General features: G+C 34.2%; 1 protein-coding gene across 6 annotated transcripts in view; it reads right to left on the reverse strand.

The window, feature by feature from the left end:
- The window catches only part of TRPC1 (transient receptor potential cation channel subfamily C member 1), a 68,529-nt gene that overhangs the window by 36,234 nt on the left and 17,556 nt on the right, over positions 1-14,739 (reverse strand). For 4 of the 6 annotated variants that reach the window (XM_059920166.1, XM_059920164.1, XM_059920165.1 and 1 more), the window contains 3 exons: positions 10,852-11,054; positions 5,453-5,584; positions 2,986-3,181 (listed from right to left, as the gene is read on the reverse strand). In XM_059920166.1, the coding sequence (XP_059776149.1) occupies positions 2,986-3,181; positions 5,453-5,584; positions 10,852-11,054 (531 nt within the window). Of the gene's footprint in view, positions 1-1,828; positions 1,883-2,342; positions 2,445-2,985; positions 3,182-5,452; positions 5,585-10,851; positions 11,055-14,739 lie in introns of those variants that run through there. The other 2 variants (XM_059920168.1, XM_059920167.1) reach the window with 2 other exon arrangements.

Below are 14,739 nucleotides of genomic sequence, written 5' to 3' on the forward strand. Positions count from 1 at the left end.
CTGGACACAATAATATAATCAGGTTTGAAATCACCAAAGTAAAGCACAAGTGATCATAATATTATTCAGATATTAAATAATATTTGGTCAATGTTCTGTTTTAAAATGATTTATCCCAAGATACAATATAATCTATAGAATGCAACCCTGTAGTTTAAAAAAGCAGACAGAGTTTTGTTGTTGTTTATTGTGCTTATCAAGAAACTTCCTAATATATCAATACTATACCTATTTTTGGCAGTTAAGTCTTCATTATTTATCCTTCTGCTTAGATTCCAGTGTTGTTAGGGAATCGTAATTTGTCCCGCAAGAGGCAATATCAGGGAGGAAAATAGCTTTTCTTCCCACCAACTACCCAGTTTAGTAGCATCCCAAACTTAGTGGTTTCATCCTTCCCCCAAGTATCAAAGCAATCTCAGGCGTGACTGCTGCCCTTGCCATTCCTCTCTATAATGATGATTTAATTAACAGTAATGTTAAATATGTAATTGGAAGAACAAATTTTCAGTTGGAGATGTTCTAAGTCTGTGGTGGTTTTAAAACATAGACACAAATTCTTTGATACTCCTCTCATCAATAGGTGGGCTACCAATATTACCTATCCTTCAATTCAACAAGCTTATGACTGCTTTAACCAGTAGATTCTGGAAGAAGTGATGCTATGTGACTTCGGAAGGTAGGTCTTAAAAGGCCACTCACCTTCCACCTTATTTGAGAAACACTTGCTCTTGGAGCCAAAAGCTGGCAGGTAAAAAGTCGTCCTACCCTGAAGCCACCGTGCTCTGAGGAAGACCCGGCTACATGCAGGCACTCCGGTCAGCCCTCAGAGGCCACTCAGACCACCCCCTGCAGCCAGCCCACCACGAGGGCCATGCCTCTCCAAGGTTCCAGTCCTGGGTTCGTAGGAGACCCAGGCTCTCTGGACCCACCCACCTGAGCACCCAGCCCACTCAGAGCTCCCGGTCTGAATCCTCAGCTGCTGCTCAGGCACCAGACATATGAGTGAAGAAGCCTCCCGAATGACTGTAGCCCCCCATCATCTGAGCTATCTCCAGCTGAGTCCTTGACATGCAGAAGCAGAGACAAATCAACCTTGCTGTGCCCTTTCCTAATTCTCGACCTAAAGAACCCAAGAGCATAATAAAATGATCATGAAATTACTACAAAATGACTATGAAATATTGTTTTATGCCACTACGTATCACAGTAGTTTGTTATTCAGGACGTATGACCTGAACAAAGTCTACCAACTATTTGGAAAAATATTGCCTTCCCCTTTGATTATATTTAGAAATCTAGCTTAAAAAACTAATTTACATTTTCATTAATTCTTAAAATTACAGAGTATCTTCCTTCCAACTAAAAATATTACCACTACTTCTTTTTCCTTTTCTCTACTCTTCTTTAGAATGGAACATTTGGTTATCCTCTGTGAATTCTTCAGGGATATACATATATATATCATTAGGAAACTGCCTCTTAGTTTTTTCTTCCCTTACCAGGATAATCTTGGTTCTTTCCACCTTTCTTTGAGGTTCTTTTTCCAGGCACTTAAGTTGGTTTTGTTTCTTTGTTATATCTTTATTCTATCATTTTCTAGTATTTCGTGTCTATTTTAGGTTGTGCAACACATAAGTAAATAAATTAACATAAGATCTAGTCAAAATGTATGATTACATCAGGGTTCCTATTTTCTCTGTTTCTACATATACATATTAGCATTGTATTTCCTTTTAAAGCCACATAGGTTATGTTGTTGATTTATAATCTTACAGCTACACTGATCCAAATTCTTCTACTTAATTATTTTTTCCTATAAATGGCCTACCTTAAGCAAGAACGCTGGAGTACTAGAAAAATTATAGGATTTGAAGCCAGAGATCTAGATAAAAAATATAACATTTAGGTTATTTTATTTTATTTTATTACTTGTTAACATCTTTATTGGAGTATAATTGCTTTACAATGGTGTGTTAGCTTCTGCTTTATAATCTAGGTAATTTTAAAGTAAACATCTTAAAATTCCTTTATCAAACTCCCGAGTCACAAAGCTATTGGGAGGCTCAAACTGCTAACCAAGATAATCAAAAACTCTGTCCCTAGCACCAAAGGTCCTATATCTTGCCGTCTACCATAATCTATTTGGGGCCCCATTTTTATATTAAAATAAATTTGATAAGCAAGTTTTATTCCAATATCTATGTTGATAGTAAGAATAATGGGTCTTAGAAGAAATACCTTAAAAGTACCATTTACCAACACCCTCTACTGAACATCATTATCTACATATAAATATCCATGTCTAATAAATTATCTCAAAAAATGAAGTTAAAAATGCATACCTTCCTTCTTCAAGTTCCTGAATCATGTGCATGTGAGTGTATGGGGAGTAGAAATAGGTATTTCCCTTAATAGGAAGGGATGATGCCAGAAGAGCCAGATTCAACTTAGTTATCATAGCATACGTCTCTCCACCTTTGGGTTTCACAACGAATTAACAAATAAGAATAAGGAACATAATATCTGATATTTTATTTTTAAACAGAAAGGCCCTATTACTATAGAAAGGACTACTTATAAACAGGTCAATAATACAAACCCATGACAGACAAAACACAAGATGGAAACTTCATTAGGAAGGCATTTACTATACAGGATCTTACCTGCATAGCTACTATTTAGCAAAAACATTACATTAACATCCATATTTTTATTATTAATGTTAATTGTTAAAAATAATAGCAACTACCATTTATTGAGTACTTGCTTAATGCTAATACTCATTGTACTAAACTCTAAATATATATATCTTTAATTAATTCTTAAAACTAAAGCTCAGACAGATTCAATAACTTTCCCAAGGACACAGTTTTTATGAAGCAGAACTAGGATCTCAACCTAGATGTATTGCTCCAAAGCCTTTGTTCTGAGCCACCAGACTACTGTGGAGGAAATAATTTAAATATATCACAGAAAACCTCATACCTCCTTTTGGTTATATTTGATAGCAAGTTTTAGACGACTTAAATTCATTCTTTCTTCTAGTAGTCCCCGTTTGTCAAGAGGCTCATCACTAGATGTATGGTTTAGGATAACTTCTAATTCGCGAGAATTCCGGGCTTGTGCAAGTAAATCTTTAGCAAACATTTTACATTGCCGGGCTAGTTCCTCATAATCATTCCTGCAAAGTGCAACAGTCTATTATTAGAAACATCACTTCCATCTTCTAATTAAGCTGTTTTCACTAGAACATTTTTTACTCAGTAACATTTTAATTCTGATACTGCTACACAACATCTTTTGTGCTGACAGTCAAAGGAACCTACTGGTGCACAAATTCTCCTTTGGGGAAAATTGTAACACAATTATGTTCTCTGTGTTCACACTGCTAACCTTAGGTAAGCACAATGTTTTCTTACATATACTGATATTCCTAGAAGTTCTGATAATATTTGTCAACCAGCTCTTCACTTAAATCATTTGCCCTCATTCTATAATACTTTTGTATAAAGCTTCCTTTTATATTATTTATCTAAACAATAGATAGTAACATCTTGATGCTATCCAATAAATATTATTATATAATTTTTAACTAGAAGTTTTTTCAAGGATAGTCTATAACATGTTTATGCTACTTCTGATATTAAAATAGTATTCTGTTTCACTTTTAAAGTGCTCATTTAAACAAAATTCAAGTTAGAAAGAAAACTACTGAAACACACCTAGTACAGAATTCTCTTTCAGAATCACTATTCCTTGAAAGTTAGGACTTACCTGCTTATTAAAGGCAAGCCTAAATCACTTCTGAGAAACTAAGAAGTTTTAGTAGATAATTCTTTTTAAAATATCAATTACATTAAGCTTATGGAACAGCTTAAGCTTACATTAAGCCTGAGTGGAACAACTTAAGAATAAAGTTAGAAATAAATAATTATGAATTAATTGGGGTTAGATTTCAGAAAATAATTTTTCATTCAGTTTTTTTAAAGGGAAAGGAAGGGAAAATAGGGAGATTTCCCATTGATTAATCTTTTTTTTTTCCAATGGGATTTTCCACGAACTGGCTGCATAAAATTATAGCTCAAGGAATTAAAAAGTTTTCCTCACCAGCTAACATTTTTTCATCCATTCTTTGCACTTACTATGTAACCAAAATTACCTAAGAATAAGTAGTTGAATTTCTTTTTTTAAAAAATAAATTTATTTATTTATTTATTTATCTTTGGCTGCGTTGCTGCATACAGGCTTTCTCTAGTTGTGGTGAGCGGGGGCTACTCTTCGTTGCATTGAGCGGCTTCTCACTGTGGTGGCTTCTCTTGTTGCGGAGCATGGGCTCTAGGCGCGCGGGCTTCAGTAGTTGTGGCTTGCAGGCTCTAGGCGCATGGGCTTCAGTAGTTGTGGTGCACGGGCTTAGCTGCTCTGCAGCATGTGGGATCTTCCCAGACCAGGGATCGAAACCGTGTCCCCTGCATTGGCAGGTGGATTCTTAACCACTGTGCCACCAGGGAAGCCCAGTAGTTGAATTTCTTTAACAAACAAAGTATTACCTACTTCTTAGTCTAGGAATCTAATTGCAGTCTAATCAATTTTATGCCTACATGTTATGTTTCTCCTACTAGAAAATCTCACCAAACAGTGAAAAGGGACAAAGTCTGGGTGTGTGGAATGTACCTGACATACAAAAAGCATTCTATATGCTTCTGAAAGCTATGAAGGATCGGGCTCCAGGGATGATTACAGAATCTAGGAATGAGGGGAGTAGGACAGAGAGCAGTTATAAATAAGTTTGCTCTTGCTTAAGGCTACCATTCCCACTACTCTTCACACTGCCCTAGAATGCCTCCAGCAATGTTGAACAAAGTAGGGATTTAAGGGTGGTGGAAGAGTGGAAGAAGGAAGATGGGGAAGGAGTGACGTAAGTGGTACTGGGGTCTATTCCACTGAGGGAAAAGGAAAATCTCAAGTATGTGGCAGCAAGGTTTGGTCATTTGGGATCAAATGTAGATAAATAAATGATAATTTGGCCTATGAAAAAACTCAGGCGGAAAATATTCTGGAAAACAAAGAGATAATTTACAATTTCCAGGGCTTCCCTGGTGGTGCAGTGCTTAAGAATCCGCCTGCTAATGCAGGGGACATGGGTTCGAACCCTGGTGCGGGAAGATCCCACATGCCGCAGAGCAACTAAACCCGTGTGCCACAACTACTGAGCCTGCACTCTAGAACCCGTGAGCCACAACTACCGAGCCCGCGTGCTGCAACTACTGAAGCCCACGCACCTACAGCCCATGCTCCGCAACAAGAGAAGCCACTGCATTGCAACGAAGAATAGCCTCCACTCGCCACAACTAGAGAAAGCCCGCGCACAGCAACGAAGACCCAACACAGCCAAAAATAAATAAATAAAATAAATAAATTTTTTAAAAAATTTACAATTTCCATTCATTCCCACCTGAATTCCACCTCCACAAGGCTTAGTTCTTTTAAATCAGCACTAAGTTCAAATGCTCGCAGAATTGGATCCTCCTCTGTTAACATTATTAAAGCTGGACTGGCCAAGCAGCGATATATATCAAGACGAAACCTGTGATAAAATTTGATTCCATAATGTAAAACAAATTTATTAGATAAATATGATCAGTATCTTTAGCCTATAATTTTCATAAATTTAAAATTAAAGTATTATAAAATTAAAAGAAAATAAAACAACTATAAAATACTTATTATAAGGTAACCTGCATAAAAAGAAAAAGACTTAAAAATAAATATTTTGAAATATAAATATTGCAATTTTTTATATCTACTGCTTATAAAGAAATTGTTTTAGTATTTGTTTTCATAGATTCAAAACTTTGTATCCTTCAATTCAATTTAATTAAAAAATTTCTATTCCTGAACCCAGTATTATTTTAAATGAAGTGTGTTAATAACTAATACATTTTGAATATATGGATGATCATTAAATTTTCCTTCCCCCGTGATGTTTACTTTAATATGCTACATATATATAACACATGACTCATTCAACCAGGTTATTTTTGAAAGTCCTTTCAAATCTTAAGAATGAAATCATTGATTTATGTCTAACCTCTAACTAATAGAAAAGTACTCCCTTTACCTTCCGTAAACTAATTAATGTTTATAATCAATATCTAAATAGGAACCAAATCAGAAAAATTTTGCTATAATTCTTTCATTTATAAATATATAATTCTTAATTTAAAATTTGGTAGATATTATATAAATATTTTTTCTTTTAAATACAAATTTAATATATGCTTGTTTAAAAAAAAAGCAAGCAGTTTAGAAACATAATGCTCCCCAATTCTCCTCCTTCCACCAACTCCACTCCTCAAAGAGAGTCACATTTCAGAGAATTATGAAAATCTTTCCTGATATTTTCTATTCACACACAAACATAATCAGGCGTACTGTGTACAGGGACAACTATTTCTTTTTTTTTCTTTTCTGAGTATGTTTATTGATTTTTATCAATTTTTGGTTATTCATAAGGAATCAGCTTTCATGCTACTTTTGAGACAAGCCTACAACCCTAAAATTCTTAGGTAAAATTTATTGCATCTGAATTTCCAAGACACTTTTTAAATTTTTTTTCTTTTTTTATTTCTTTTTTTTAATTAATTTTTATTGGAGTATGGTTGCTTTACAATTTTGTGTTAGTCTCCACTGCACAACAAAATGAATCCGCCATACATACAGATATTCTCTCCCTTTTGGACTTCCCTCCCATTTAGGTTACCACAGTGCATTAGGTAGAGTTCCCTGTGCTGTACAGTATGTTCCCATCAGTTGTCTATTTTATACATAGTATCAGTAATGGATATGTGTCAATCCCAGTCTCCCAATTCCTCCCACCCTACCCCTTTCCCCCTTGGTATCCATACATATGTTCTCTACGTCTGTGTCTCTATTTCTGCTTTGCAAATAAGATCATCTGTACCACTTTTCTAGATTCCACATATACGCGTTATTATACGATATTTGCTTTTCTCTTTCTGACTTACTTCACTCTGTGTAACATTCTCTAGAAGGGACAACTATTTCTATGTCACTACATATAGAGTCATCTCATTATTTCCTAAAACTGGATGGTTTTCCATTTGATGGCAGTCCATCCAATCTCCATTAATGGAACTTTAGGTTGCTTCTGATTTTTTACTTCCATAAATAATGTAAAAATGATTATTCTTTAGTTCATACACCCTTTGCACATTCAGAACTGCTGGATAAAACAGCATGTGCATTTTAAATTCTGGTAGATGTTTCCAAAGCACTAAAAATAAGGAGAGCTCATTTTCCCCTACATCTTCATTAGTACATTGCTACCCTAACAGATGAAAAATGGAATTTTATGAGTTGTATTACTCTGAATTTCTTTAGAAGCTTAAGCATCCTTTCATGTTTACTATTTGTTTATACTTCTTCTGTAAACTACCTGTTCATTTGCATTAGCCTATTTTTCTGGTGTGTTTTTTTTTTTTTTACATCACCAATTTGTAAAACCTCTTTATATATAAAAGAAATTAGCCCTCTGTCTAGTCAAAAATGTTTTAAATACTTTTCTCTCGTTGGTTGTTTGTCTTTTTACTTTGTTTGCAATGGAATTTTTCTGTATGGAAATTTAAAACTTCTATGTAACAAACTTACTGAAATATTCCTTATTTACCAGATAGGTCTCATGTCTTACTTAGACACAAAAATAGACCCTATACAATGCATTTTTTTCTATATAATGCATTTCTAAGAAAACAATTTTTATGAAATCCAGCTCTGATCTAGATATTTAATTAACAAGTACAATTACCTGCATCTTAAGTAAGGATTTCTACTGAGGTATTTGCCTATACCAAAACTGTCCAAAAACTTGAGAAAAATATATATAATTGAGCAACTTATCTTTCTGTTTCCATCATTATGTCTATAGCAATTAATTTTTATGGTAATTAATTTTATCAGATTGTCTCTAAAAATGACTTTTGTATTAACCTACATAGTCATGTCTCAAAATATGGATTAGTGACAAAATGCACAGGAAGAGTGACTGCTAGTACTGGTGGCAACCAACTATGCTGGAGTAATAATGAAGAGCCATAGTATGGAAAGCAATTAGATATAATCTGAAAAATAATGAGGCTGCCTCGCTTTATTAAATCTGTCATTTTTGGTATTCAAAACACTATCAAAAGTAATGGTGGGATGTGAAGAGGTCAGTGATTTCACTACACAAAATATATGCATAAAAATGGACAAAATTTTTTAAAAAAAATTAACTATTTCAGGTCACTGGAAATTGTCTATTGAGAATCAATTATTGGAAAACTGCCAGAGCTTCAGGCAGGAATGGCTGGAATCTGCGACCTTCTCACCTGAGGCTACCTCTTCACCTCTGCCTCTAGTTCACTCAATGAGAACTGCAGTTTTCCAGCCTGAAGCTGGTAAATCTGTATCTTTGTGCTAAAGGGGTAAAAATCAATTCATTGGGAAGCAAAAACCTACAGCTCTGCTGGCTGAAAGGATTAGACTTAGTAGAGATGAACAAGGAAAACCTGCAGCTTTGCAAGACCAAGCTTGCAGTCTGATTTGAGACAAAGAGTGGACCAATCAGAAATTTAATAGGGAGATCTTGGAAACGAGAAAAGATATACAAGGATTCATATATAGTCTCCACACATCCCTGGCTGACTAAAAAATTAGGCATGTGTGCCAAGCATCAGAAAGTTTGATAAAAAGAAAAAGACAAGGAACTCTTGAGAAATGGCTGCAACTTTGAATGCCTTCTCCAACTAACCCACAGACTGTTCGTTTGTGTCTTATATTCCACAAACAAGTGAAATCATATGGTGTTTGTCTTTCTCCGTCTGACTTATTTCACTTAGCATAATGCCCTCAAGCTCCATCATGTTGTTGCAAATGGCAAGACTGCATCATCTCTGAAATTTAAAACCCAACATCTTAGAAATACAGATTGCCTCTCTTCCTTATTGCTACTATACTGACTCTTCAACATCACTGAAACCTTTACCCATCCCTTACTCATTTTGTTAGCTTCCTTTTCTCCTGCAGGTCTGCTTAGCAATTCCTGGAAATGACTTCAGTCAGATCCCTCTGACATCTGCTATAACTGTTTTCTCAAACATCAATAACAAACTCTCTCAACGTCTTCAACAAATATACCAGACCATCCCTAAATAAACCACATTCACATACTGTGTAAAATGCCTTTTACCTGTTAATTCTCATCTCTACTTAAACACTGAGCTCAAGCCACAGCTCCTCTAAAAACTTTCAAAACAAGCTTTTTCCACACCTCAAACCAAGACAGGTAAAGCGTTTTCTCCAGCTCCAACCCCCCACCTCCAACTGCTTAAACTACACACATATTTAATAAGCATACCTAATAATATTTAATAATATTTGAAAAATATTTATATTTAATATTAATAAAGGATTTTAATACTAGAAGAAGCCTTAAAGATTATTTCTGCTTGTCATTTTATAGACTATTTTATTTTATTTGCCAAGCTGCACGGCTTGCAGGATCTTAGTTCCCTAACCAGGGATTGAAACTGCCCTGTCAACTTCACTGACACTGCCCTCGGCAGTGAAAGCACAGAGTCCTAATCACTGGATTGCCAGGGAATTCCCCACAGACTAGTCATTTTAAAACTAAAACGTTAAATGAAATTGTCATAGCTATTAACCAGATCTTATCAAAGAGAAATACAGATCTCATTGTAAAATAGACTTGAAAATAGAGGGACTTCCCTAGTGGCGCAGTGGTTAAGAATCCGCCTGCCAACGCAGGGGACACGGGTTCCAGCCCTGGTCTGGGAAGATCCCACATGCCGTGGAGCAACTAAGCCCATGTACCACAACTACTGAGCCTGTGCTCTAGAGCCAACACAGCCAAAAGTAAATAAATTAATTAATAAAAAAAAAAAAAAGAAAAAATTTCCAGCATAATCTCTGCAAGTAAACATTAAATTGATTCCCAGGAAACTTCTCCAATTTATGGATTTGTGACTATCTGTTTAAAGGTGAGGAAGGAGGGAGGGTGGATGGTTTGCAGCTTTAAAGCTAATTTCAAATATACTGTACAACAATCCTTAACTAGAAAACAATGTCAACGGATGACCTGGGACTTCCAAACCACATTTTCTGTAGTAAATGCTATACTTGATACTATTTCAACTATATTTGACTACTATATAGATAATGTATACATAAAGGCATATGCTGAAAATTAGATTCTCAAGTCTAGCCCAGAACCATACACCTTATACAACATGCACATGTGTGATCTTGCTCAACCCATCCAAGAAAGGGTACTTTCTTGTTCATTCACTCCTCAGTTGTTCTTAATATTTTTGACTGGGGAGAATGGGAAGAGAAAAAGACTCAAATACTGTGTGAGAGGGGAAAAAGAGGCATAACAGGTTGAGTATCTAGCTAGATAGATAATAGTTTTTATTTTCTTATAAATAAGACAGGAAGTGGTATCTCCACCCCTTCCAGTGCTTGGAAATTCTCTTAGATTAATAAACTCTGCTTTTAAAAAGCAAATAGTGACCCCATCCCTGACCAGCAGAAGTATGAGATAAACCTTATTCATAATTTGAAATTTTTTCCTAATTATTCATCATTTAGTAAATACTTCTTTAAAATGCAGAACTCATTGTATTAAGCAAAGGAGCTAGAAGTTTGGCTTTCATTAGTCATTGCAGTACCATATTTCTTAAAGTAGACATAGAAAGAACAACAACAACAAAAACTTCATTGACATATACCTTACTGCATCACACATCTTAATTTAAACCTTAATTTTCTGACCTGGAATGTCGGAGGCTGTCCTTTTTGTTTTTTGCAGAACACAATGTACATTCACAGCCAACCGCATGGGGCTTAGGTAGAGATACATCCTGTTTTAACAGCATTGTAAGAATTTCATAGTTGTTACGATGAGCAGCTAAAATGACAGGTGCAACATCCATAGTTGTCGAATACTCAGGATTCTGAATTCGCTCCATTAGTTTCTGAAAAATATTTATATAAACATCCAAAAGTTCTTATTTGTGACTTCAAAAAAACATTTATCTAAAAAATGTAATGAAAAAAATTGAAGGCACAAAGAATATAAAAATTATTTTGAGGAATATGATAAACATTTTCCTAGGATCAAATCTTTTTTGAAACCTCAAAACTTAACTTTAGTTAATAAATGCAATATAATCATGACAGACAAAATCTTCAATAGGAAATGTTCATACAGCCAGACTTCTGTTTTCCTAACAAAGAAGAAGTGTGGATATCTAGAGAAATACTTTAGGAGAAAGTGTTTCATTTTCACAGGATTATGGAAACATGCATGACAAGGATAAAGAACAAGAATTTTAGAAAAACAATATAATGGAAAAACAGAAATGTTAAAAGTAGGCAAAATATAAGTGCGTGAGAAAAAAAATTTTAATTCCACCTCTATGGCAAAACCTTGCCAAATTGATAGCAATGAAGTTACTTGAAAGGGATAAGTAAATAGGAGGCACTCTTCATTTTGTGTAATTCTCTACATATTCTCAAACACCGCCTATACAAATGCACAAAAACACTAACAATCATATCTCCTGGAACTATTAGGCAGTTTACATTTATCATCTCATTTAATCCCCACAAAAGCCTGCAAAATTGAACATTATAATCCCCATGAAGAAACTGAGGCTCAGAGAAGTTAATGTGCCCGAGCTACACAACAGAGTGGCAAAGTGCAGATAGACCCCAGTTGAGTGTTACTCTGGAGGCTGAGCTCCTTTCACTACATGGGCTCATGCCTGGTGACTGCATGACACGAGGAAAGAAACATTAGTAAGTAAAGAGCAGGATTAAATAAAGAAGGTTGACTATTTTATGACTATTACATATTCTTTCTAATACTTATCACTTTTTCACAGATGTTTTCCTGTGAGCTGTTCGATTCCATAGTATAAGCTTATCAAGTTCACCGTTAATTTTTATAATTTTTAACATTGTAAAAGTAGTGCACACATTATAAAATATCTGAAAAATATGCAAAAGCAGAAAGAATAAAAATGCCCATTTTCCTACTACCCAAAACATTTTACAGTATTTCCTTTTTTTTTTTTTTTAATTTTGTTTTAGAAGACAGTATTTCCTTTTAGTCCTTTCTCCACCACACCCGCTCTTTAAGGGCAACTTTGGCATGAATGACTTGGCACCAACGATTAAAAACAATGGTCCTTAATATTTTGAAGATCAAGGACCCTTATAATGATCTCGTAAAGCTATAACCCAGAATCTTCTGGAAAAAGAATTCATGTACAGAATTTTGCATGCAATTTAAGGAAGTTCATAGACCATATGTTCAAGATATTTTATTTTGCTAATATAAATAATACTACCACAGACAAATTTATGAATACAGCTTTTTCAAAATTCAGGATTATCTCATTAACATAGAACCCCTGAAGTGGAATTATAGGTCTGAAGGCCATGAACAATTTTGAAGCTTTTTATACATATTATCAAAGTCCTTTTAATAGTTTATGTTACCAATATAGGAATGTACCCACCCACTAAGGTTTACTCACCAGCACTGAGCATGATCACTCCCAATTTGAGTGAAAAAACTATCATGAAATATTAATTTACTTTTCTTTGATTACTGGTAAATTTTAGTATTTTCTGACATTCTTACCTTTTTTTTCCTCTTTTATGAATAGTTTGTTTATACACTTCCCATCTATTTATTGGGGACTTCAAATTAATGAATTTATTTTAAAATTACAGAAAAATCTAAAAATTTACTCCATTCCCCCAATTACAAAAAAAAGAGGTTATAAAGAGGAGGAAATCATATTTAATCCCCTAAGAAAAAAAAATGGTCCTTAGTTTTCCTAAGAAACATAATTAACTGTATGAAAAACACTATTAGATGATTAAAGTTCCTAATTTCAATGCTCATAATATAATCTACATACTATCAAAAAAAAACTGTATTTGAAAGTGAAAATTTATCAAAAGACAATTTTGATAAGCCAAGAATATACAATGAATTCACTGAGATGGTAAAAAAAAAAAAGTATATAAAAATATTTGATACTGCCTGTCCAGTTGTAATGAGGCCGTTAAAAAATGTGATCTTGTCACTGGAAGTATTCAGGCAAAGGCTGGATAACTTTCTTTGTTAGAGATAGTGTAAAAAGTGTTCTTTCATTGAGTAGGTGAGGACTGCCCAGCCTTACAACTCAGTATTCAATTGGCAGTGGCAATGGTGATGAAATGATATCAGTCAGTTGCTCCAATACCCTGGCACACTACACTCACCCTCCCCAAGAGTGTAAATGGATTAAAAGGCTAGAAGGTGGAACAGGTATACCAAAATATACTAGTAACTGCAGGATAGGTGTCAGAAAATTGAATAGGATTTCTGATCATTTCTGATCTTTTGGATAGGAGTTATATTATTGGCCCTTTTTTCTCTACTCTTGTTGGCTGCTTACCACCACTTAAACTAGTTGGAACTATCCTCTGGAGAAAGTCATGCTTACACAAACTTTGTAATAGTTTAAATGAGAGAAAAATATTTCAGTTAATATATGATAAAGTATGCAATTTAGGGGAGCTTCTCTTCGCTCTCAGAAAATGGCAGATAATTTGCAACCAATTTATAATTCTTTCTTAAAACAATATTTTTCTTCTGAGTATAGCCAGGTTACACTCCCGGAAATTATTTTTACTGATTGTTTTACTACATCTTCACCAATAATGAATGTTATAACTTTAAAACTTTGATACACAACAAATATCTCATTTTTACAGTAGAATATATTTAATTATTAGTGACTATATTCCTAGTTACAAAAGCAATAATGAAAAATTTAAAAGTAAGGAAAAATATCCTTAATTTGGCAATGTGATGACTGCTGTTAGGTAACATTTTGCTACATTTCCACGCAGTTCCTTTTCTGTGCATATTTTTAATCTCAGATCATATTATATGTACAGTTTACTGTTCTCATTTTTTCCCTTCTGTATCATATTTTTTCATGTTCCTAATTATTCCTTTAAAAAATATCATGTTAATATATATGTAATTATTTATGTTTAGAATCTTCTATTTTGGGATGTTTAGATTGTGTCACATGGTTTTTTCATTGCTACAAATAAGATTATAAGTAACATTTCTGTCCACATTTCTGACCATTTCCTTGACAAATTCCTAGAGGAGGAAGCGCTAGGTTCAAGAATATGAACATCTTTCTTGTTTATGACATATCCTGCCAAACTGCTTTTCAAAATACCCTCTTCCAGTGGTGTATGAGACTGTACTATGCCTTTGCCATCAATGGTTATTAGTTTTCAAAAAAAACTTTGCTGTTTGATAAGCAAAAATTAGCACCTCGTGTTTGATTATTAGTAAGATTTAATATGTTGTACTTTCTTTTGAGATTTTTCCATGTCTTTTATTGATTTTGATGTTTTTCATCAATTCATCTAATATTAAGATTATGAATTTGAGATATATGCTGGACATATCTTTTGAAAGTTATCCATCTGCTTTCTAAATTTTGCCTGATGTCTTGATTCTAGAAGTTTAACTTCTATACAGCCAAAGGCTGTGCCACTGTGATTTTTCTCCAAAGTCCTTCCCTCCCAGTCAGTTAAATATTCACCTACATTTTCTTCCAGTTCTATGGTTTCACT

Source organism: Balaenoptera ricei, chromosome 4 (genome assembly GCF_028023285.1).
Source record: "Balaenoptera ricei isolate mBalRic1 chromosome 4, mBalRic1.hap2, whole genome shotgun sequence".
NCBI lineage: Eukaryota > Metazoa > Chordata > Mammalia > Artiodactyla > Balaenopteridae > Balaenoptera > Balaenoptera ricei.